Raw genomic sequence first — 24,873 nt, 5'->3', positions numbered from 1 at the left:
GGCGGCGCTTAGCGCAGAGGGGAGGGCTTGTCGGTAAAGGGGCGTGACTTAGCGGCCAAACGGGCGTGGTTTATGGGACAGCTCCGCCCCCGGCGGCGGCGGTGGCGGCGGCAGCGTGCGGCCGGGCGCGGCAGCGGCTGGCGTTGCGCTCCCGGTCGCCCTATAAAGGCTGGGGCGGACGGCAGCGCCCCGCGCTCCTGCCTGCTGCGGAGGAGGAGCGGCGCTGTGGGGTTCCCAGCACCGTTTTTCCCCCCACCTTTTTAAAATATTTATTCTTACCCCGCCCCAGCTTTGGGGAGCGGCGGCAGCCCGGCGGGTGCGGAGGGGGAAGATGGCGAGGAGCGGAGCACGGCCCCCGCGCCTCCTCCTGTTGCTGCTGCTCAGCCTGGTGTTGCCAGCGGCGGCGGAGCGCAGCCCCGGGCCCGGCCCCAGCCCCGGCCCCGCAGGTGAGGCGCGGAGCGGTGCGGGAGGGAGAGCCCCGGGCTGCGCTGCGCAGGCTGGAAGCTGCCGCGGTTATGGGTTAATTGTTTAATTCGTGTCTGTGCTTTATGGGGTCGGCAGCGCCCCAGTTTGCTGTCGGAAGGAGCGCCGGAACCCGCAGAGGGATGCAGGGCTCAGCCTAGGCACGAGGGTAAAAATAGATCCCCTGCTGGGAAGCCAGAGGCTATGCCTTTCTCCCGCCCCCTCGCTTTCTTCCCTTTTAACCGACAAGGTGGTGATGGAAACGTTTTTTTTCCGCTGCTAGGGAAAGCACAGCCTGTTTGCCTCTGCCCTAAACTAGAAGCTCCCAGAGAAGTGCACTTTTTCAGGCAAAAAGTAAGCCGGCCCTCAGAGTCTTGTTCTCTCATTGCTCCTTGTGCTTTGTAGTCTCTTTGGCTTCGAGGAGCCAGAAGGTAGAAAGCAATTTTATCTTCAGCATGTAAAATAAAAGAATGTATACAGGAAATTCCCTCAAAGAGAGGTGTCCAAACACATGTGCATCAGACTATATGCCAGAACATGTGTCCTGTGCCAGTGCTGCTTTAGAGTCTGTATTTCTGTTCTAGAAATAGAAAGGTATTCCATCCTACTGAACTGTTACCACATGAAATCTGAAGTAATTTTATTTCTTGCCTTGTTTACTCAAGAGTGTAATCAAGTTATTTTTATTATCTGGCTTAATTTTCATTTTGGTGTGCTGAAAGAAGCTCTGCTTTCTATGATCTTGTTTCCAGCAAGTTCTGATTTTTGACTGGAAATCTGCTGCCTTAGCTGATAACCAGTGTAAGAAAAAACTTGGTGTGGAGGGATATCAGGCACTGCTCATGCCCAGCTTTTGTCTTTTGCTACTTTTGGTCATTCTGCGGGGTTCTCTGAAGGCTGCAGTGCGTGCTGTTGCTCATGCTCTGAGCGCCCTGCGCACTGCTGTCTGGGCCAGGGCAGGCCTGCAGAGTTGCAGCCTCCTAGGGTGTGTTTTGGGCAAAACACTGAGCTCCTGTGTCTGTGGTCAGGGAAGTCTGTGGTCAGGGCAGGCTCCCTTGGCAGTTGGTTGTAGCAATCACAGTTACATTTGTTCTCTGCAGTATCTATTCAATGTATTTTTAAGCTAGGTGTTTTAGCTGTGGGATCTCAGGCCGATGTAAGTTAACGAACGGCTGGCCTAGTAATGAGTTCTGGTTTTAAATCCTGCTGGTGTTCAAAGGTGTGAAAATCAGACTGTAGTTCAGAGTGGTGGATGTTACACTGTGATTCAGCAAACTATAAACAGATTGCTACATCTAGATAAATAATAAAAAATAACGTTACACAAAAACAGTCTGTATTCTACTGTAGCAAACTGCTGAGTAGAAGTTACTCAAGGAGTGGTTTCTTGACCCCAGCTGCTGCCTGCTGTGTTGCTCGTTTTCATTCTAGTTTTAACCATTAAATGTTATCCCCAAGTCTGTGGTGTTTGCTTGAAGAGGAACAGCCCTTAGTGTGCTTTCAGTTCTAAGAATCTGACTTTACTTTCTAGTCTAGTCTACTTCTCTTTATTCTTTGTGTGTGTACGTGGACTCTGACTCCTGGGTGGTGAAGATATAGAAGTTTTAGTGTAGAACAATGGCATCAGTGTATTCCTGTTGCTTACCATGCAGTGCTGCAGGAGATGTGGAAAGGGGGTAGTAAAGACACTTTTCATTCTCACTTCCCACTGAGAATATGGATTTCCCTGCTGTTATTGGGTCCGTTCCCCAGAGGCAGTGGGCTTGGTCACTTGGCTGCATGGTCCAGTTGCTGCTAAAGGTTGTAAAAGCAGTGAACTGGCAGGTGTTGAGCTGACTGGGTGTCACTGCTATCTGTGTGTGCTTCCCCAAATGCAGGGGTGAGGATTTGGGGTTTGTTGTGGAGAGCAGAGGTGGTTTCCAGTGCTGACGTGGCTAGGCCGTGTGGCTTCTTGTGCTGGCTGCAAGCACTTTGGGCAATAGCAGGTAATGGGTATAGCTACAGGGGGTTTGCCTGGAGATGCAGCATGTACTATTGCCATTACTCTTGTCATATTTTGAGGTCGGCCAAACTGAGCATTGTGATTTACAGCGATTGTAGCCCTTTCACTGAGGCTCTCTAGTAAAGAAGCAAGGGGATTTGATCACTTCAGCATCTAAACACGTACTGAAAAAACTGAAAGACTATTTGGTGGAGGCCGTAAGTACAGCACTCCCCATCTTCCTCTTGCAAAGTTTTCTATATTGTGCTGATACTGCTTTTGTCCCAGCTTGTCACCACAGTATCTGAAACTGCTGCAAGAGCTTGTGAAGCTATGCTGGTGCTGTCCCTGAGGAGGTCTGTGCCCCTGTACAGGATGTGTCTGTGAGGACAGGAGGAGAGTGCTGTCACCTGCTTCCAACAGGTGAGGGGTAAAGGCATGGCTGTGCCCAGGGCCCTGGCTGTGCTGGTTTACCTGTGTGCCAGACACCTTCATCACAGTTTTCCGGGGAGTATTTGGGATCAGGGTACAAAGTCATCTTTCCATCACATGTTTTTCCCCTTGAATATATTGCTGTGTGTGAAGGCAGACTGTGTAGGCAATCTGAGGTCCTTGTAGTACCTGTTTGAGAGGCTGCATAATGGAAGCCTCTGATGAAGAAGAAATAATAGTAATGAACTTGAGCTTTTTGGTCAGGTTTTTACTTACCTGTGGTGGATATGATATTGCTCTTGCTGAGATATGCAGTGCAATCAAGTAAGATCACTAGATCTTTAACCAGAAAATGCATTTCTAATTAAAACAGGAGAAAGTAACATAGCTGTAAGTTACTGTGTAAAAGTGCAGTGGAATGACCACCATGTTATGCTAGCCAGGAAGGCTTTGCCTGAAATGTTCCTGTCAAGGATCTAAACTAAGATTATTTCTCAAACATTTTTGCACTGGCTGAATATTCTGGAGAGTCATAATTTGTCTGAGTCCTTGTCTTTTTTCACCATCACTCCTACTTATTTAAGTGACTCAGCCTTTTCAAAGGGAGCTGTTTAGTTTGTTGAGCTACCACTATTACACTGCATGATCAGAAGGAACACCTTTGCATTTCTGTTGAGCTGCTAATCTGTTTAAAACTTAATTCACTGGAGCAGTGTGTCAAGTAATTTCTCTTGGCATGAAGAGCAGGTATGGTCACAATAAGGGCATTTTATTTTAATTTATAATGTTTGTTTTTATAGTTCTTGAGGGACCAGCAAGGAGAGAGATTTTGAAAGTGAAGAATATTTTTATTCTCTCTTAATTTAAACACAGAGCTTAGTTCCCTTCAGCACGGAGCACAACTTGACCAAACAGATCCGTAACAAGAATGTGTCTGTGTGTGTAGGAGTGTCGTGAATGTCGTAGAATAAGTGACACTTAATCATCGAGGAATACGTGCTTGCAAGCACAGTCTGACACCACTGGTGTATATGCTGTAAGTTCTGTGGTAGAACTGCTTTTTGGTATTTCTTTATGATGAATTCAGTTTTAAAAGTAGAGACTATACTGGCCATAAGGAGACTATGTAAATAAAATCAACAGATTATAACATGAACTCTAGCTTCTCAAAAGAAATAATTTGTGTGGGGGGGGGGAGGGGTGCAAACACAAAGAAATAGAATAAGTCTTTAATTTGATATCTTGACAGTAATCTGCCTCTTCCATGTTCTCATTGTCTACTTACATGTCTTTATTTTTAATTAAGAGTTTCATATTGCTTCAAAACAAGCACTACAGAAATTCAGGTATCTACTAATTGTTGAACTATTTAGATTATTGGCAGATAAATTATGCAGTTAACATATGATCATTTCAATACATTCCTATTCAAATCAAAATCAAAAATACTGTAGATTACTGTGGATTGCTTAAATTTATTTTAAAACAATTATTTTTGTGATGTAATACAAAGTAATTACATATCAACTTCTTTAATACTTTAAGGCTAATCAATAGAACTCTGCCTTAGTTAAAACATCCTAATTTATAGGAAAACTGTAAAGAAAATCACTTTTAGTGGTTGGCCCACCAGTTCTTTCAGGCTATCCTTTGAAAGTGTTCTAACATTTTTTTTTTTCTTGTAATAAGTTGCAACTCAATTGGTCCACTGTGGATTTTCTTAGAAAACAGATGTAGGACATGGGTGTGTGTCCATTTTGATGGTAGTACTGATCCTTGAAATGTAACTGCGAATGTCTTTAAAGCTGACATATGCAGTATTTATAAGTAATGCAGACATTTGATTAGGGAAAAAATACAAACAAACTAAGAAAAAAGACAGGAAAGTGTTAAACAAAAATAGATCTGGTGTTTAAGTGCTGTTCCTATGAGAGTTATTTTTGTACCTGGGGGGGTTTAAGTGGCAGATTAAGTACATTGACCACCAGAGGGTCTCACTGAAATCAACTGTGCAAAAGATAAAATGTATCTTGTTTAGCAACTGAAGTTCTCTGCCATTTAAAAAGAAGTGAAACTGGATTGTGTAGTTTTGAATCTAGCATGAAAGTTTAATACAACAAAGTATTTCTCTAGGTTTTCATAAGCAGTTCACTAATTCTGTTTTATATCACTGTAAAACATGTGTTTGTGTAAGATCAGGACTGGGTCCATAAACCTAGTAACTGAGGTTGCTAGTCTTGGCTGTTTGTTATAAGTGCCTTGAAATACACATCATTCATACTGTCTCCTGGTGTTTGGTGTCAGAAGCAGGACAGAAGTCCTGCGTGCTGTTCTGTGGCTTCAAGGAATGGCTTGCTTGGGACAGACACAACTTTTCTGTTGCAACTGTGGAGTTGTAGTCCCTCTTTCACATAGAAAAGGCCTCTGAAAAGTGTGGTTTTCTCCTCCCAGAGCTGTGGGGCCTGCATTTCTGTTCAGTTACTGAAACAGTCCAAGCTGGGCTGTGGAGATCAGAGGTTGTCTTTTGCATGTCCAGTGTTTGGAAGCAGGCTGGACAGAGTGCAGGCATCCAGGTTGGTTATGCCTCTTCAAGACAGCTTCAGCTCCACTCTGTTAAACAAATACTAGTCAAAGGAAAAATCATTATTGCAAATCTTAATTGCAGAGTTTCACTGATGGCTTGATTAGCTGTCCACAAACAAGATTTAATGATGCCTGGTGTTGTGTGTGACCGCTTGTTTAAACAGCTGGACTTCCTGAATAACAGCTTAGCCAGCAGCATGCTCTTCTACAGACACACATTTATGAGAGACAAAGGGCAAGGCTATTAAAAGGTGGAAGCTGAGTAACCTTTCTCACTCAAGCAGCTGATGTTAGTTGTCCCCTGGCCCCAGCTGTGCAGCCTCTGTGTCTAACTGCCATCTGGGCACTCATAAACTGCTGTAACCCCATCACCCAATCTGTTTGCTGCATATCAGGAAGCTGGGCAGCTCTCCTTGGAGTTGCTTCATGCTTTGCAAAGATACCATGTGCAACCATTCATTAATAATTCTTTTTCTTGTTTGGAGACTAAGAAATAGGTCTTGTCTTTGTTCTACTACAGACTGATTCAGTAAGCAGGGTCTCACCCAAGTCTCCTGCAGCTGGTGGAAAAACCCTGTAAGTGTTGCAGCTTGTGTCTGGGTTTGTTCAGGAAGTCTCACATTAGGAGTGCGGGCCTGAGCAGTGGCCAGTACTGGGGTGATTGATGAGTGCACACACAGGTCTTAATGAGCCTGTGTTGACTGCAGTACTACTGAATTGAAAATAATTTTTTAAAAATTAATATATATGTATAATAGCTGAGGCGGAGCCAACTTGCAAATGTTTTCTAAAAATGGTTGTGTATTAATATTGGGAGTAGTTGCTGATCTTTATCTGACAGTGTGTATGTGCCTCACAGAGTTGATCACCAGGTGGTGTTTTTTATTATTATTTTTCAAACCAGCTATATTCAACAGTTGGTCACTTCCATATAAGCATTTCAGATGCTGTATTAAGGTGACACCAGAAATAATGTGGTAGAAGGCAGGCAGTAAGCGGCAGAACCACAGGCTTGCTGTGGAGCTGGGATGTATGGAGGAGGGAACTGCCTGTCTGCACCTTGTGGGCTGTGACTTAAAGGGAGAGGATTTCTTTGCATGAGGAATCTTTACTATTTTTATAGCAGACTTTAGATGCTGAAATGCACTATTTGTCTCTTTATAGATTGATTTAGATTGTGGATGTTTTTAATAATACAGGGACTCTTGAATGTTAAATCTTTTTTATTTTTTTTCCTGACTTTTCTAAGTAGAGAGCATCAATTTCACATAGCATGAAAAATAAACCTACTGCCCTGTTCAGGGACTGTGTATTAGTATGTGCCAATCTCATATAAGTTCTGTGTTATGAGAAAATTTCAGAGCAACTTTTGCTTACTGTAAGCACTAATTTCTGCTAGTGCAGCTTCCTTGTTCCTTTAAAAAAAAAAAAACACATGAGAAGCAGCAGAAGGTTGTAGCAGGCAAAGTGTATTGTTACTGAGGAAATTGCAACAGTACCAGCTGTTTGAAACTAACAAACTGGGCAATTATACATTCTATACATTTTATATTTTTTCCCTAGACTGCTTCTGAAGGCTTTCTGCCTTCACTAGTCCTGTAGCCTGGCTAGGGACAGCTTTCCTAAGAAAGACCATGCTGGCTATTCAGTACATCCAGTGCTATTCAGAAAATCTGGGGTGAAATAAACAGCTTTATGTGACTCTTTCACCTTGTTTTGCTAGCAGCTTTGACCAGAAACTCTTACCAGAATTGCTTACTACTTTCTTTGGAAGTCATGTAAAATACCACAGGATAGATGTATGTGTTAAAGTTCGTGTTTTTTCACATTGTGTACTGAAGATCTTATTTGTTTGCTGCTGGATTACATTAGCCAGGTATATATATGTAGGTATAATTTGTAATTATGGTTACATTACATGTGATGGGTTTATTCTGTTTCCAACTCATCTTTTTAGAGTATGTGGATTTTCAAAAGTTTATTTGGCTTAAGATTCAAGGTTAAGGCTATAACTTTTTTTTTTTTTTTTAGAGGAAAAGGTTTTCCTTTTGAGAAGTTTAATACTGTCTTTCTGAAAGACAAGTAAAAGCTTTTGTGCTAAAAGTCTGAGTTTTGAAAGTGGTCTTTAGCATTCTGACTTCTTAGTTGGCATAGTAGTTTTGAGTTGTTTGGATCTCTGTAAGTTTTGTCTTGTTCAGAAGATATTGGACAGGATTTTACATTTTTCTGGGATAACTTCCAGAAATATAACTCATCTGTTAGAGAAATTACAGGAGGTTAGTTGTAGTCTATTACTAAGTAGCCTTTAATTCTTCCAAAACTTACTGTTCTATCATGAAATTATAAGAATCTATAATGATGTGTGGATCATGCTTTCACAGCGTACTAGCTGACCTGCATACAGCTCAGCCTGTACTATTGTCATTCTTTAACTCCACTTGCTTTTTGGGGCAATGATGTTAAAATGGCTTACTCTACAAACCACCTGGGCTGGTGACATGCTGGGAGGTATCCCCAGGAGCTGCTGGTTTGAAAGTTTCTGTGCTGTGTCCATGGCTGCTGATGTTGATTTCTCCTCCAGACACAAATCTTCCCTTTTCAGGCAAGGAGGATGGAAAGAATGAGTAAACTGCTAATTATCTGTTCATTTGGTTTCTAATTCAGACTACTGAAAGTCTCAGAACATATTTTGTTGATCACTGTGCTTTATGTGAGGTGCATGAGGAAGGAAAATAGTGTGAGGACAAGTCCTCAGGTTCCATTTGGGCCACTGGCTGCATTCTCATTCCCTTCAATGCCATCCAACGTCTGCATTCAGCTCAGTTTCTGGTGACTGGCTGTGGGGTAGGTTGTCTGCTGTGGGAATAAGCAGGCATATTGAAAGCTGTAATCAAAAACCAAACAAACTTTTCCTTATTTTTTCTTATTAACAGTTAATCTGTGGAAATAATAAATAATAGCAGAAGTTCAATCAGAAGTCTGTGGTTAGCTGGGACTGTTTAGTGTCATTCTGACAGCTACTTCTCAGTTTACCATGCTTTTAAACATTTCTTACGACTGTGCTCTTGCTGTGTGACAGACGAGGAATCCAGACTGAAAACACTTTCAGCTGTGGTACATTTTAGTTCATCTCTCCAGTGATGAAGCATACTCCAGTGTGGTTTAAAGGCAAGCTAAATCCAGTCTCTTTTTTTTGAAAATTGTATCCTGTTTATCTCCCCCATTTCTAGAGGTCTGGGAGAAATAACAGATACAACTACATAGCTTCTTTATTGCACTTGAATGTGTCCATGTGCCTTCTCCCCTCCAGGCATCTGCCCAAGCCTATGCCTTGGATTAAAGTCACACAGACAACTGCCAAGGTTACCTGGCTTTCCCTAGAGAACTGTAATATCTGTCTTTGACAGTGTGTATATATTTGTTTTTAAAATCCATGGAGGTGTTCCTATTAGATTTCCAGTTCCCAAAGCTTTTCCATAGCCTCTAGCAATTTGTTCATTTGTTTGCTGGAAACCTTTGGTGGATTACTTTGCAATAAGACTGTTTCCTATAGACACTAGGACGTGGATCAAACCATCTTTGAAGAACCAGTCATTTATTTGCCATTATAAGCCGCTAGTTTTACAGATAGGCATAGGATTCAATGGCATAACATGATGCTGTGTGCAGATATTGTTTGACTTTCACAGCTTATGCCTACCCCAGAGAAGTCCCCGGCAGTTGAATCCGAGGGCTAAATGTCAGCTCCCATGTGGCTGTAAGCAACAGCCTCATTTTTGGCTGCTCTAAAGCTACTGTGCTGGTGCCCGTAACTCCTGGTAGGAATTACGTAGTAATCTGTCAGTGTTCACTCACAATAAATAAGAACCATGTAGGTGTGTGAGGACTGCAGCACTTGGCCTGTTCCTTTCTCAAGGTATGAGCAGAGAGGTCACCACAACTTAGTGCAGTCCTGCCATGGCAGCACAGGCTGAGACCTCGCCATGCAAATCAGCGCAAACAAAGGTTCTGCCTTATGGCTCTTATTTCTGAAAATAAATATTTGTGATACAGTCAGATCCATGATAGTAGCAGCACAAAAGGAGTGAAGTGTTTTGATAAACATTCATTGGGTTTCTTAATGTGTTGCCTGAGCTCTATATGCAATGTTGTCTTTCACAACTTGAGAACTAAAAGGTTTCCTAGTTTGCACGTAAAAATGAATTCTGCTTGTCACTGGATATACTTCTCTTGGCTGAACATGTGCTCTCAGGCTTGTTTTCAAAACAGAACAGCTGTTTTGTGAATGTAACTATCTGAAAGCTGTCTGGAATAATTGCACTGTAGTAACTTCAGCACAATCATATCTGGCATGAAGCTCTGAAGAGATTCTTTTTCTTCCCATGCCTTCCTGTTGAATCTCAGTATAGGGTTTGTGTTCCGTTTTCACACAGACTGCCTCTGCTCGCAGGAGCGGGTGCCAGGCATGGTGACCCCTGCAGTGACAGCTGTGGTGGGCTGCAGGCCCTGCTGGGCAGCCTGTGTGGGCAGGGCAGTGGCTGCCTGCTGCGTTTGTGGTTTTGCCTGTATTTTTGTATTTTGGGGGTGCTGTTATAGTTGGAGAGAACTGCCATGTGCACATCTGTCCCTCCTTATGGGGGCCAGTCAGACAGAAGCTAGATAGCTCAAGTCTTGGGTGTAAGACTGTGCAGCAGAGCTCCTGTGGGAAGGCCTCTGGGTGGAGGGCAGGGTGGGGGTTTGTGTCCAAGCTGAGTGGCAAAGCAGAGCTGTATTGCCTCAGCTGGAGGCCATCATGGTGTTTCTGTGGAGGCTGAGAATTTTGTAGCTCACCTACTGGGGAGTACCTGGCCACAGTGGTTGCTGGGGGTCTGAGAAACTGGCTAGCAGTGCACAGATATACTCTGCCATGTCTTCTCTGTGCCCACGTTTTACAGGATAAAAGCGTGTATTTTCGGCTCCTTTATTTGAAACAGGCCAGACTGTGCACAAAAGCAACCAACCAAGAACCAAAACAAACAACCACTAAGACTAATTAGTCTACTTAGAGTCTGAGATTATTTACAGACTCTAAATAAAATTTCTAAATACTCTAATGTAATTACAATTCTGCTGCACGTAAAAAATATTTAAGTACCACATGCAGGTAAAGGTCTGTGGCAGTGCAGCATAGACATTGAAATAATGCATTTTAAATCTCTTCATCTGTTTTAAAAAAAACAACAACAACACACAAACATCAACAAAAAACATTGGCAAGTATGCTGAAAAGAAAGCATTTCCAAAGTAAACAGAACCTTTATAAAAATAGCTTCCTGTTTATTTTGTGAATGTTTGTAAAACTGTCACAGGCAGTCTATTTAGATGGCTTCATTCACTATGAGCGTCATACTGATTCTTTCATTTTCATGTCAATGTAACTCAAGTAACATACCAGACTGCACAGTGAGTCTTGAAATGCATGAACAGTGTGTAGGTGGAATTATTGTGGGTCTCATTTAAAATAGAGTAACAGTATCATATATAGAATGCTAAATCATTTTGTATTTGCCAGACAGTACTTGTATATTTAATACTGTCTCTATTAGACTTAGCTACTGTGGGGGATAAAATAAGATTGATCTGATGAAGTCCAAATCTTATCACTTATATCATGTAGTCAAGTTCTGGTTTTGAGATCCATGCTCTTTGCATCACTCAGGAAGTTCCACTGAAGACTAGGACTAGACGGAAAAATGTCTACCGCTACCAAATTTTGCAGTTACAGTCAGTGCTTTTCTGTTCATCTAGGAAACTGTCAGTAATGGATTCACTCGGCTTAGTAGTGCGGTCTGGTATGATCAGATTTTCCTTTATCTGTTCCATAGTGAAAAATCCTACCTTCTGTAATCAGTTCTGTTTTAGCCATAATCTAAGATATCATGTTCTTCCACTATTCTGTGGTGATTCCTGTAGAATTACTTTAGATTGTGACCTTTAAAAGAATGTAATGAACTATTATTGCTGTGCTTATGTCTGTGAGTCAGTGTGAGTATATTGTGCTGGAATCCTCTGTGAGGGTTCTGCTGCCCTTCTGAGGCGTACTCATGGGATTTTGTTCTGATTCTTGCTTACAAAAGGCTCCTAGCTCTCATGGAAAAAAGATGGTGTAATACACCTTTTAAAACTGTCTTCTCCAAATTTTTGGGTGTCCAGGTTGAGTTGATTGAAGCATTTTAAATATTGCCAGTTTCTTTGCTGTGTACTCTGTTACAGGAGTATCAGTCTGGTTGGCAGAGCCAGCAGGTAAAATCTTCTCTAGGACCAGTCAGTGAGTGGTGTGTCCCCACAAAAGCTGGGTGGGAAGAATATGAAAGAAGTCCCCAAAATCATGAATGAGGGGAGGGCAGGTAGCACTGTCTGCAGCTGAACTTGGGCAGTGCCAGTGCAAAGCTGCAAAAGGTCTATTCGGAACAAGCAAAATTGTGGTTTTTATGGAGTAGGTACTGGGCATGTGTGGCTGTCATTGTTTAAAGATTACATCAGTTTGGTGAATGACTAGGTAAGAGCAAGGTGAAGAAATGGATCAAGTGGTTCAGGGTATAGAGAAACCACATCCAGGTCACAAAAACCTACAAACTGAGACTGGTAGAGAAAGCATCATATATACATACCATATATTTACTGAAAGGGTTGTGCAGCATTGGAATAAGTTGCCCAGGGAAGTGGTTGAGCACCATCACTGGAGGGCTTCAAGAAACATGTGCATGTAGAACTTAGTGGCATGGTTTAGTTGAGATGAGCTCTTGTGTATCTGAGGGCTGCAAAGTCTGCAAGAGTGGAAGAGACCGAAGGGCTAATACAAATGTTTTTCACAGCAGCCACCTCTAGCAAGTGTTACTGTGCTAGTGAGGATCAACCCAGAGGATGTTTTATAGGAAAGTGAGGCAACAACAGGCACTGTGTCTAGGGCAGCTGTTACTTGAACTCGGGCCAAATGGGAGAGCTGCAATGTGCTCTGGGATTCAGGCAGGTCTGATTTAAAAACTGATGTTGGATAGGGGTCCTGTATCTTTGATAGTTTCCAATTATGCAGTATATTGCATAAGGTATGGAACATTGTCCAGTCATTTAATTGGGAAAATATCAAGCTGTTCTGTGGGAATTCATGGCCTCACTTGGACTATGTCAAAAGCCCTAGGATATGCAAAAGCCCTAGGATATGAAAAGGAAGTTGATTGCATGGCCACTTGCTTGCATGCAGTTAAGAGGTCAAAATTACACCTGGTATAACCTGCAGACATCAGATTCTGAATAAAACAAATAAAAAAAACACACGTGCTCTTGTCTCTGATCAAGGACACGCAACCTGCTAGGGGATTGGTTTCCTCTGCTCACTGCTGGGTGAAGTCCTCTGGTACCATTCAGTCCTGTGACAGGATTAGCTCAGATGGAGAAGTAATAAACTACTTTTGTTTCAAAGATTCCTTCCTGTCCAGCAGTCATACTAGCTTTGTCTTTATCTCTTGAGCCAGTTGTTTACAGAGCAGATGTTACTTTGCTTCCTCTTCCTGAGGATAATTTTAAATGCAATGTTCTTGTCTGTCCTGCCTGTAATATGACAGCATGTTTGCCTCATCTCTTTGAATCAGATGCAGGTGAGTTGTAAAGCCCCTTGATCTGGTGCTGTACAGCGTGCTTTTGTTATAACTGTGGCCTGAAAGCTTATTAATGTGTTCCTTCCTTTTGTCTTACAGATAAACTTCTAGTTTTTACTGTAGCAACTAAAGAAACTGATGGCTTTCACCGCTTCATGCAAACTGCAAGGCACTTCAACTACACAGTGAAGGTACTGTATGTTCTCATGCCAGTTATTCATACTGCACAGCCTTTAAGATGGCACAGTAGTAGATGAAGGTGTATTGGCTTGGGCATGCTCTGGGATAAGGTAAGACAGTCACAGAGCCCTGCTGGTGGCCCTGCTGCCTGTGCTCTGGGGGGTGCTTCTTCTACTGCCTTAGGAACTTTTTTTGCAGGTTAGTAAATACCACGGCCAGTGTCTACAGTTGCTTGTAAGCTCTGTTGTGATTTATCATGTAGCCTTGCTTTTCAGTGCTCCTTGTTTTGTTTGAGCAGGTGCGTGACTGCTTCTGGAAGCTGCAGTGGCAGCACAAAAGGCTTTGGGTGTCCCTGTCCTCCTTAACCAAGGCTGGGGCCCTGCTGTGGGGAAGGAGGGAGGGTCACAACTGCAAGACTGCAAGTTTCCTTGTGCTTCCTGAGAACTTGTAGTTCTCAGAGAGCACAAAATGTTTGTCATTCTTCCCAGCCCTTTATGCCTTGTTCTGCATTTCCATATGTCACACATTGAGGTTGGCCTTGACGTGACCTTGGGGGCAAAAAGGAAAGCACTAACCTCCTTGTAAACTTCTATACAAATTGGTTCTGCAAGAGAAAATCCAGGAATATTCAGATCATGTTGTGATAACTTTCCACTTGCTTACCACAGTGTCTAAACTTTAAGACACGATTTGAGTCTCTGAAGTTTAATATCAGATGCTGAACTTGGAAGACTGAGAGAACCTTTCCTAATATGTTAATGCAGTGCTGAAGCACCTGGGACACCTGGGCTCTGGGTATGCTGATTAGTTTTGCAGGTTGTCTGAAACACTATGCAGTGCAGTTCTTGCATATACTAGGAGTTCAAAAAATCTTCTGTTCTTTATGCTCAAAACCCACAAAAGGTTTAAGGTGTAATAGGTTATAAGACCTGGCTAGGGAATAATTTTGTTTATCAGATTTTAGCAGCACTCTGAAAATTGAGAAATCCATCCTTTTTATAAAAGTGTTCTGGAGGGATTTTGGGAAGACTGGAGCTTGGGTTTTTATTAATAATATCCTGATCCAACCTCTTATGCTTCCTGTTTCTAAAACAATTACATTGTCTTTTAAAGGTCTCATTCAGAATGTTTTTTCTAATACAAATTTTGAAACAGTTATTCAGTTTCTTTTTCTGAAGAAGGCATGCTCATTTCTTATTTGGTTAAGAAATGTGTCTCATGTTTTTGCAGTGATGTCATTGTGCTGAATGCTGCTTCAGACATGAAAAACTTATGATGCTGGAAATGCTGGCTTGATGTGCTTTAATGTGTTGCTTCTGCTTTAACATCTGTTTTCAATAAGGATCTACTTTAAAAAGCCTCTTGTTTTTGGTACCAGCAAAAAGCACTTTTTCCTTATTCCAGGTACTTGGAAAAGGTGAAGAGTGGAGAGGTGGTGAGCTGGCTAACTCTATTGGTGGAGGGCAGAAAGTTCGACTGCTGAAAGAAGGCATAGAAAGCTATGCTGATCAAGAGGACTTGATTGTCATGTTTGTCGAATGGTGAGCAAACCTGGTGTGTTGCCTTTACATTTTAGTCTGGGTAGTCACTCAAAAGTAGCTGATGTGACATGCTGAAAGTTGCATGCTGCTTCTCCCTCTCTCTGTTTGAGTTTCCTTCTATTTTTCTCCATTCATAAAAATAGATTGTGCTTGGAGCAGTCATCTATTTTTTTGGTATTTTTAAAGGATTTACAGATGTAAGAGTTTCTCATAGTTCTGCTGCCTTGAGGCAGTGGAAAATGTTGTTGGAGCTGACAGGCTTTCAGGCAACCATGTATCCTTCCCCTGTTCCCCTGTTGTAATGCAGGATGTGGCTGTGAGCTATGAGTGAGGGGTGGCAAAAGCAGCTCCAGAAATCAAGTGCTCAGCATCAGAGCGTGATCTTGATCCGTGAAGTATCGATGATGTGGAGGAAACTGGAAAATGGGCTCTTGAGGAAAGCACTTATGGAGACATCTTCTATGCTAGAGAACTGAAACAGACTCTGTGCCAGATAGGTCCCCGGTGCCTGTGCTGCCTGTGTGGTGGAAGCATGGATGGAGAGTGCTGCAGGGCTATGCCTGAACATCCTCACTAGAGGCCTGATAGCTTTCTTTCTGCCTCAGAAAACAGGGAGCACAAATGTGTTCAAAACCAGATTTTTTTTTCCATAGCTTCTCTGCCTTTTTTTTCCCCCCATCCTGTTCTCTTGCTCCTGTGATAAGAGCATGATTTGAGGGGCTAAGAACTCAGCTCAGGCCATCACCGGGGTCTTCCATGCCAGAGTGGGCTCATAGCACTGAAGGAATACTACAGGAGGCTGCAGGGCCAGGCCCTGAATGAGAGGCATGCAACCCTGAGCACAGCCAGCCAGCTCTTTGGGGGCAGCTGAGTGCAAGCCTGGAGCTCTGTGCATGGTTGGTGCTCTGTTACTGACTTGTTTTGAGGTGTCTGCTTCTGGATTTCTCTTCAGCACTTAACTTGCCTCTCCATTTGGTAGCTCAAGAATTTGAGGGACCCTTTTGCAATTCAGAAGCTGGTCAGGATCTGTTCAGCAAACTTCATCACAAGGAAAAAGTGGTCTGACAGTAGTATTTAATGAAAAGTTCACTTGTCGCTTAGCCGAAGTTAAAGTTGGAGTAGCCTATTAAACTGGAAGCAGTTTAAAAGATGCAATTCATTTTTTCTTTTTAAACTTAGCCTCTTGTGATAAGTAGAGGTAGTTAGAAAGCCTATGTTTAAGTCATCTTAATCACTTTATGAACAAGCTTTATATGGGAAATGGTTTAAATATATTATTTTTACAAGTGACTTTAAAAACAGCATACAGTTTAGAGCTATATGTTCATTTTCTTCAATTATTTTCTTTGACTTGATTAGCAGTTTTGCATTCAATATGTGGAAATCAAGTATCTTTCATAAAGTAAATATAACATGTTTATACTGTTCTACTGATCTTCCAAAACTTGACACGCATTTAAGTGTAATCTTGGTGATTTTGTTCTTTATGAGACTCAGATGAATCAAATGTTTCCAGAATGATTGCTATGTACTCTGACTTTTGTTTTGAAACTTTTATCATGATGCCTCAATGTTTTCTCTCTATATGGCAAAAGATGCAAATTTATCAGTTTCTGTATAGCTGAAATTCTTCTCCAACATAATTTATTCTCTTTGGGGTGGGCTGTTAGATAGGGATGGATGAGAGTGTACAGAGGACTACGTGTGTTGAAGTACAGACGCCATAATCTTTCTTTCCATGAAAATTTGCAATTTCAGGCTTCCACATCCTTGAAGACAACAATCCCATGCATATATTGACTTAAAGCTAGTGGAACAGCCTCCAAATAAGGGGGAAGGAGAGTTTTTTCTTTCTGATTCTAGCCTTATGTTTTAATTGTAATGAGTGTTTTCATTTTTAGGAATCCTGGTTTTTAATTTAAATATTGGGAAACAGCACTAAATTTGGAAATGTCAAATATAATGAACTCCCTTTCTTTTTCAACTATTTTCATTATATTAATTGTCAGGCATCTGAAATATTAAACTGAGGGGTGGGAAGGAAACATCTGGTTTACTTACTGTAACTAAGCAAGTCCTTTCTAGTGAGCTGTTTATTTAAATGTAGCTTCTTGCCATTTTCTGAGCTGTGTTTTTTTTACATGGCTTGCAAATCTGAAAATAGTTTGAACTTACTCAGTTCCTTAGTGAATGGTTTATGTCTAGGTGCAGATAGCAAAACACTCTGCCTGCAGATGGAATAATATTTAAATTAAGCTTGTTTTGGCATGAGCTAACTGCTGGTTTACTTTAGAGCATTTCAGATTGAACTGGCTAAGGGCCAGTGTAGACTGGACTGAAATGGTTGGTGCTGTGGCTGCTCACCCAGAACTCCCACAGCTATTGGCTTGGGTCATGGAAGATTTCTGAAATCTCAATCACTTTTTCAAACATTCCTTAGGAAGTGAAGGGTAACCATTTGGAGATGTGCAGAAAATGCTAGTCAGGTGTGGTTCTGGTGGAGAAACAGCAAGGTGGCTGTGGGGCCTAATAGTCCATGTAAGTAATACAAAATGTGAGACAGGAATTGCCAATGCGCATGGTTACCAGCAAGCCCCCTCTTGCTTGTAGTTTGAGCTCTTAACTTGCAGCCCAAATAGTAACAAATCCTTACTGTTGTAAAAGCTGTAGGTGCAAAAGTCACATGTGCAGCTCTGGTTGTGGCTGCAAAACAGGAGGAAAGGATGAAGGATTCCAGCCCTGAACATCTGCCATCTGGGAGCTTCAGGAAATGGGGCTGGAGTTCTGGAAACTCTTTCCCCTCTGCTCTCCACCCCCCCCCCCCCCCCGCCTTCTAGTTAATCGGGATTTATGAAGAATAAATAAGAGTATGTGAGCTCTTCCAGCTTGCTAGGACAGCCTGCTTCTTGCTGGATATAACTCTCTCCTTTGGCCAGTTCTGATCTGCTCAAAATTAGACCACAAGTCATGTGCACACTCCTTCTTCCCTAGAAAGAGTGTCAGCTCTCCTGGGACCCATTTTGCAAGGATCTTAGTGGCCTAAACCTGAGGTGGGTCCTCTCTTTATGGTAGGAGTTAAGTGCTGGATACACTGAACATAATCTGATGTAGCAGATAAGACAAGTGGTTGCTATATCAGGGAGGTGGTGGTGTCACCATCCCTGGGGATGTTCAAGGAAAAGTTGGACCTGGTGCTTAGGGACACAGTTTAGTGGGTGACATTGGTAGTAGGGTGATGGTTGGACAAGATGATCTTGGAGGTCTTTTCCAGCCTTAATGATTCTTTGGTTCTTTGGTTCTTTGGATCAGTTTTAGCTTCTAGAAGTTTTCCTGTTGCCTGGAGAGAAAATGCTGTAAAGCAGCTGGTGAGGGATTGGCAGCAAGGGGCAGGAGGTGGAGGCACTGCCTGGGGAGGGAGTGTGGAATAAGCTTGCAGGTTACAGCTTTACTTGCCCTCATTGCCAAACAGAAGGCCATGATCCTTGTGGGTCCCTTCCAACTTGGGACATTCTATGATCTTAAAATCATTGGAAAACATAAGTACATGGTGGATTCATGCTCTTGCATAATATCCCTTAGTTTGTAAAGTTTACAATAATGGCTGATAGAGTTTATCTGTTCTGAGCTGAACTCTGTGCTGTGCTTTGTATTATAAACTGTGCTGCATTAAGTAGCACATCCCCTTCCCAAGCAGACACTGTGGCTAGCCCAGCGTGTTGCACAGCTTTGGCTCTTTTCCAGAATGACACATCTTGGGAAGCAATGTTCTAGGGATATTTCGTGCCTGCCTGCAGTGCCTGCCTGCAGTGCCTGCCTGCAGTGCCTCTAACCTGATCAAAGAGGAGAAGCACAGCCTGCCTGCCACAAGCTATTAAGTTAAAGCCTCAGACAAATCTGTGTTATTGTCTCCTGTTTCTTCCTTGATCTTCGTGCTCATTCTGGTTTTGATTGGGCTACACCAATTGAATGGGAAAGGGAGGGAAGTATTTTTCTGTATATTTTGGGCTGAAATAGGCATTTTTGTAAAACTGGGGAAGTTCCAAAATGTACATTATACTTTTTTCATACATTCTTCTGCCAAAGTTACAGAAAAACAAAAGTTTGCAGAAAACCACTTGCTTTATATAGACTACATAATACACTTCCTCTCCAGGGCTCATGCTTTGCTCTGTGGTGGAGATCTGTTGCATTTGTAATCCAGCTGTTCAGTTTTCTTAGTCCAATTGTATAAAATCCCCTTTGAAGAAAGGGCTTTTAAAAATTCAGAACTGTAATAAACAAGTACTAGAAGGCAGGAAGGGTTGGTCTCTTGGCACTATTGCTGAGTAATACATTGCAATGCAAAATGCAAAAAGTTTTGTTTACTGCCGGAGTGGGTACTACTGTCCTTCCTTTCAACCCAGCTCAAATACTTAGAACAAGATCTTGATCAAGGTCAGACCTGTACCTTTCTTCTACTCTATTCCAGGATTTCTGATTTTTGGTGACTAAGATTGTGGAATAAGAATGCCCACATGTTGCTGCTGAGACAGTAACATTAAATTAGTCTGCTATGTTCAGGTTCCAATATTTGTCATTGAATGCTATGTGAAACAAATCTTGAAGTGGTTTGTGCATTCATGCTTTTATATGTACTATCAAGTACAAAGGAGAGTTATACTGTAATCATTTATACTCATTTTGATTTTTTCAGTGCTGTTAATCTAGATTTGATTCAACAACATGTAAGTGCTAGGTTTGTGGTACTACATGACCTTTTGCTAAACCTGTGTGTATCTTTTATTTTGGTTTAGTGCTGATCTCTAGATATGGATAACTACTGTTTTTAGGCATGAATTCTCCACCAGTAGATCTCATTGAGAGTTAGGAGTCAAATCTGACTAATGCATAAAAGCAGGTGATGTTTTTTTATAAATAGATACTCTGAAGTTTAGAGTCTTCTGAAGTATTCAGTGCATCAAAACCATTAAAGCGGAAATCTGTATACTGTCAGGATGCAGCACAGTTAAAGTTTGTGGATAACTAGATTGTGTTGAGAAACAAGAGTACATGCTCAAAAAGACTTCCTAGAAGAGAGTCTGTGTCATTGTATTTTGGAACAAAATCATCTTGCATTTCCTGGGAAGTCACCTAAATCATTTTTCAGTCCTACTCTTTCACGTGTAAATATTTTGTTCTTTTAAACATAAGTTTTCTAAGGGGACAATATACTTAAACATTACTCAATACATGAAATCTAAAAGCCAGTTTCAGGTAGACAAACTCTGAAGGAAGAACATCCAAAATGTAGAAGGCTCAGAAAAATGAGTGTAAATAGAATAGGAAACTGTTAGATAAATAGTATTGAGGATTATTTTCTTAGAAGGGTGTAGGATTTTTACATAATACTTGCTGAGTATCATCATGTAGTTATTTCCTGAGTCACTTTTCATAATAAAATGGCTGTCTATATGATTTTAAAAAGTTAAATAATCCAATCCTTTTTATTTTAATGTTTCTGTGTTAAAAACACATGAATCTAATGGACATCTTTTCTGCATTTTCAGCTACAACGTTATCTTTGCAGGGGGGCCTGAAGAACTGCTAAGGAAATTTCAGGAGACGAATCATAAAGTGGTGTTTGCAGCAGATGGACTAATATGGCCAGATAAAAAGCTAGCTGACAAGTATCCTGTTGTCAGGAGTGGAAAACGATTCCTGAACTCAGGAGGCAAGTGTGATTTTTTTTTTTTGAACACATTGAACTCTTGAACTTGATGTTGATTCTCTTTGGCTGTCTGTTTTATGTATTTTTTGTCTAGTTGTTTCTGAACTCCCCAAGAACAAATTGGAGATTGGATTTGCTGTTTACCACTTCCTGCCCCTTGAATGTCTGCTCATCTGTGCTCAGGAAAAGATTTCCTTCAAACTTTTAGGGTGTTTTTGGCAATACTGTTGTGAAAAGCACATAAATCAATTACAGTCTGGGGTGTAACTCTGCCTTGCAGTGAAATGCTATGCAGGGGTCACCCAGTTGCAACCAACTGGATCTACTTCAGAAACAATTTAGGGGTACAAGCCAAAGTAGTACATGCTATCTGCAGGGGCACGTCATGAGCTGTATCACAGAACTCCCTGCTCTTGTTCTGAAGGATCTCCGTACCCTGGTGATGGTGCTGCCTGATGGTGCAGCACAGCTTGAGCCATTCATTCAAAGAGAAGTGTGGGTTACTCCCAGTTTATCTCAATGCAGTTTTAATTTTGCAGTCACTTTTTTTTAAATGCCAGCTTTTTAAATTTTGCAGCTGATTAACAGATGCATACATTGATGCTGACATTTACCTGCTACAGAGCATGGTAAATCACTCTGGATATGTGGTGCTGGGCACTGTGCAGATCTGGTTGTCCCCACATCTTTCTCCCTTTACCTCACCTATCATCTGTATCTTTCTGTTTTCACTTAAATGTAATGCATTTCATGTTTGAATTGTATTCCACTTGTACTTCTGTCAGGATTAGATTCAGGCTTCTCTGCCAGAAGGAAGTGATAAAAACAAAGCTTTTTTCCTACAGATGGGCTTCTTTCTTGGGAGCAGTAGTAGCCCAGTCTTATGCTGTGGAGCTCACAGGACCATCTAAGGCACATCTCTATTTCCTATTTTTCCCCTTAAAATAGTGTTAGTATAAAAATAACCCTTAATTATGAACTCTTTAAAACAAAACTAATGCATGTTGCTGAGCCAAGTTGTGTAAGCTTCTTTTCCTCTGCTGGCACCAGAAGTCTGAATGAAGTCTCTGACTGCTGGATAACATTGGCAGAGTAGTGCTTTTCATGAAAACAATTTGTGTGATATTGCAGGATTTATTGGTTATGCTCCATATATAAATCGTATTGTGCAGCAATGGAATCTGCAGGATAATGACGACGACCAGTTGTTTTACACCAAAATCTATGTTGACCCATTGACACGGGTAGGTAGTGACTGGCTTTCTCACTTTCTGCTTGAAATAGCATGCTGCTCCTTACGAAACATCAGGAGATAAAAATAAAAGGAGTGCTGTCTCCTTCTTCTCTGAATGCCATGTTGCCAGTCTTGTTTGTTCACTGGAGGCTCCTACTGTCAGAGTGACGAACAGGTTTCTGAAGGGTCATGACTTGAAATATTTCAGGCTGCCAGCAGATCCAGGCAGGCTGTACTTTGTTGTTAGAACTAATAGCTCTGAGGTATGTGATCAGGAACATTCATCTCAATGAGGGTCCCGTGTACTCTGCAGTTTGACAGTTGGAGAATGTGGCATTTTTCCAGAGTGTTACTAAACTACTTGCTGATTTAGTGTTGTTTGAATTTTGGCTTGCTGCCATTTCAGTTTCTGCCTGCAACTGCCTCTGGCTCCTCAGCTTTTTATGCAGATACTTTCTATAAGACTGCATCATAAATTGTGGGGTGATACCCCTTTGAGCCATAGCTTAACAAAGGTCTTTGCCAAGTGGCATAGCATTACAGTATGGCAGGTTAGAAACATGGCCCTGATACTGGAAAAAGAGTTAAATCTCTTTAATGATTTGATGCAAAAGGACTTTTTACAAGCTGATATTGCAGTATTTTGAGAATGTCTTAAGCACACAATTGAGCAAAATCAGATGCCAAGTCTTTGAAATACATGTGTTTTTCTGTTAAGTTCTATAAAGTTGTTCCTGCAGTGTAGAGCACGTGTACGTGCAGGTACAAAAGTGTTTGAACTGTCTTTATGCAAGCTAAGTCAGATGCTAGATGTACAATTGAAAAGACAGGGAGTAGATACACTAGAGCTGACTCTGCATTGAAGTCAGAAGTAATAACAATTGTCTGAACAGAGTATTGTAGACAAAGTGTGTTCCTCTGCACAGAGCACCACTGCACTGTGCTTCAAAACACCTCTGTAGTTCTGGCTTGGGATGCGATGCCCTGTATTAGCACTGATTCTCTGTATGATTATGTCCAGAGCAGTAGAATACATAAGGAAATCTTGGATGATTCAAAGCAGTCATATCTAAATAAGTGCCTTAAAATCTCTTTTAAAGGCTATGTATTTTTATTAACATCTTGAAACTTTAGAACAAGGTACACTAAATAGGAATGCAGGTAGATATAATAACTTGTTACTAGGAGCATGTTTTAAAGTCAATGGTATTTTCTGTTCTGATATGATACTTATGTTTGATTCTTCTATTTTTTAAAAACTGAAATGCAATGATTTTGTTAAGAAGTGCCAGTAAGTTTTGTTGCTTGTCCAAGAATTGTAAATATCCTTTAAGATGCAGATTTTCTTTGGCTTATATTGCCGAATTGTAGGCTCTTTGGAGAGTTATCTTTATTGTTCAAGTCTAGATAAGTTTTATATACACAAAAGCTTTATTGCTATAGAACTGCAAAACTTAACAGTAGAAAATCAAGAATTAAATCTGAGAGCTAAGTATGCAAAGTAGTTTAACACAATTACTTGCTGTCACTGTAATGTGCCTGTAGTGTGACAGTAAAAGTGTTGACTTTTAGAATACCTCAGCATCTTTGCTACTTTTATTTCAGGAACAAATAAACATTACTTTGGACCACAAATGTACCATTTTCCAGACTCTAAATGGGGCTATTGGTAAGCGTATGATATGCATATTGTATTTCATTAAATGTGTTATTAACACTTTCTTTGCTTTACCATGAACATAGTTCCTTTGCTTCTTTGTTTCAAAGAAATATTTGTATGGGTAAACCAGATGACCATATTAATCACAGGTCTTCAGGTCTTCTATTAGTTGATTGTTTCAACTGACAAAATAATGACTTAAAATAGGAAAATTTTAAATAAATGAAATTAACAATCAATATAAAGTTAGGGAAACTTTTTCCATCAGCCTTTCACACACTTAATTATAACAGTAAGGATGGTAATTAAAATTGCATTCTCGATGTTATATCATTCCACATTCATTTCAATATATGCAATTTCCTTTCTTTAATTGTCTTGAATTAAAATTGAAAACTACATTTGTACAAACTTCCTTCCTTATGTTTATCCTCCAATTATAGAACAGCTTTATATTCAGTTCATATCTAAAATAACCATGAAGTTTCTTTATAAATAGCTCTTGGACAAAATTAGTTTTTTAATCAGGCTTTATTCAAATTTTGAAAGCTGCTGATGGCAAACTCTGAAGCTTAATGTAGCCTTATTTGGTGTAAAGAACTTAGAGTTGAAGATCTGGTTAAAAACTGAAAAACTTTCAGATTAACTTCCAGATAAGTAACATTAAAAATGATAGCTACAGTAGGACATACTGTATTGGCAAGAACTTAAAGAAATCTGATTTTTTAGCTTTTTATAAACTTTTTACAGTATGTTCCTTATTAATTTGCAGATGAAGTTCTTCTGAAATTTGAAGAAGGAAAAGTAAGAGCAAGGAATTCTGCATATGAGACATTACCGGTCACTGTTCTTGGAAATGGTCCAACTAAAGTGAGTGACAGTTGGGTTTTGGTTTTGTGCAAAGACAGCAATTTTGTTTCAGGCAAAATCAATGGAAGAATCTGAAGCAGTTGTAGCACACCACTACTGCTCACTTCCAATTAATGTTAATAAAATTTGCAGGGATAAACCATTCTACCAGCAGTCTCTGTCATGTCATTCTGTTGTCACTAACTTGACATCACTGCTGGAACAGCTCACTTTGCGTCCAAATTCATTGAGCATGAGATATTAGAAGCAGATAAGCTGATGCTAGTTTTCTCGCTATCACAAAATAATTCTTGAAGATAGTGAGGAATTTTTATCTGTTTATTAAATGGTAATCAGAGTAAGTTTTGAAGGGAAGAAAAGTCTAAGCAAGAGCTGCAGACTGGGGTACAAAACAGCAATTGTCTGATCCTACCACAGACCTGCTTATGTGAGTGTGTGTGTATACACACACTAAAAATATACTGCATATAGGTGCGTACATACAGCTCACATTTGTTGCATCTTCAGTGACACTGATTACTATCTTCAATGTAACCATGACTCACTAGTTCTCGGACCATGTTTCTGCCATATGAAATATCTGATTTGA

General features: G+C 40.9%; 1 protein-coding gene across 3 annotated transcripts in view; it reads left to right on the top strand.

Moving 5' to 3' along the window:
• The window catches only part of PLOD2 (procollagen-lysine,2-oxoglutarate 5-dioxygenase 2), a 58,383-nt gene that overhangs the window by 11,200 nt on the left and 22,310 nt on the right, over positions 1–24,873 (top strand). For 2 of the 3 annotated variants that reach the window (XM_027468343.3, XM_027468342.3), the window contains exons 1-7: positions 73–446; positions 13,192–13,283; positions 14,677–14,813; positions 20,360–20,523; positions 21,652–21,764; positions 23,360–23,423; positions 24,187–24,284. In XM_027468343.3, the coding sequence (XP_027324144.2) occupies positions 332–446; positions 13,192–13,283; positions 14,677–14,813; positions 20,360–20,523; positions 21,652–21,764; positions 23,360–23,423; positions 24,187–24,284 (783 nt within the window). In that variant the 5' untranslated portion in view covers positions 73–331. Of the gene's footprint in view, positions 1–72; positions 447–13,191; positions 13,284–14,676; positions 14,814–20,359; positions 20,524–21,651; positions 21,765–23,359; positions 23,424–24,186; positions 24,285–24,873 lie in introns of those variants that run through there. The other variant, XM_072042547.1, reaches the window with a different exon arrangement.

The sequence above is a fragment of the Anas platyrhynchos genome, chromosome 9, assembly GCF_047663525.1.
Source record: "Anas platyrhynchos isolate ZD024472 breed Pekin duck chromosome 9, IASCAAS_PekinDuck_T2T, whole genome shotgun sequence".
NCBI lineage: Eukaryota > Metazoa > Chordata > Aves > Anseriformes > Anatidae > Anas > Anas platyrhynchos.
The sequence above is the reverse complement of the archived record's forward strand: the minus strand, read 5'-3'. Positions and strand labels throughout refer to the sequence as shown.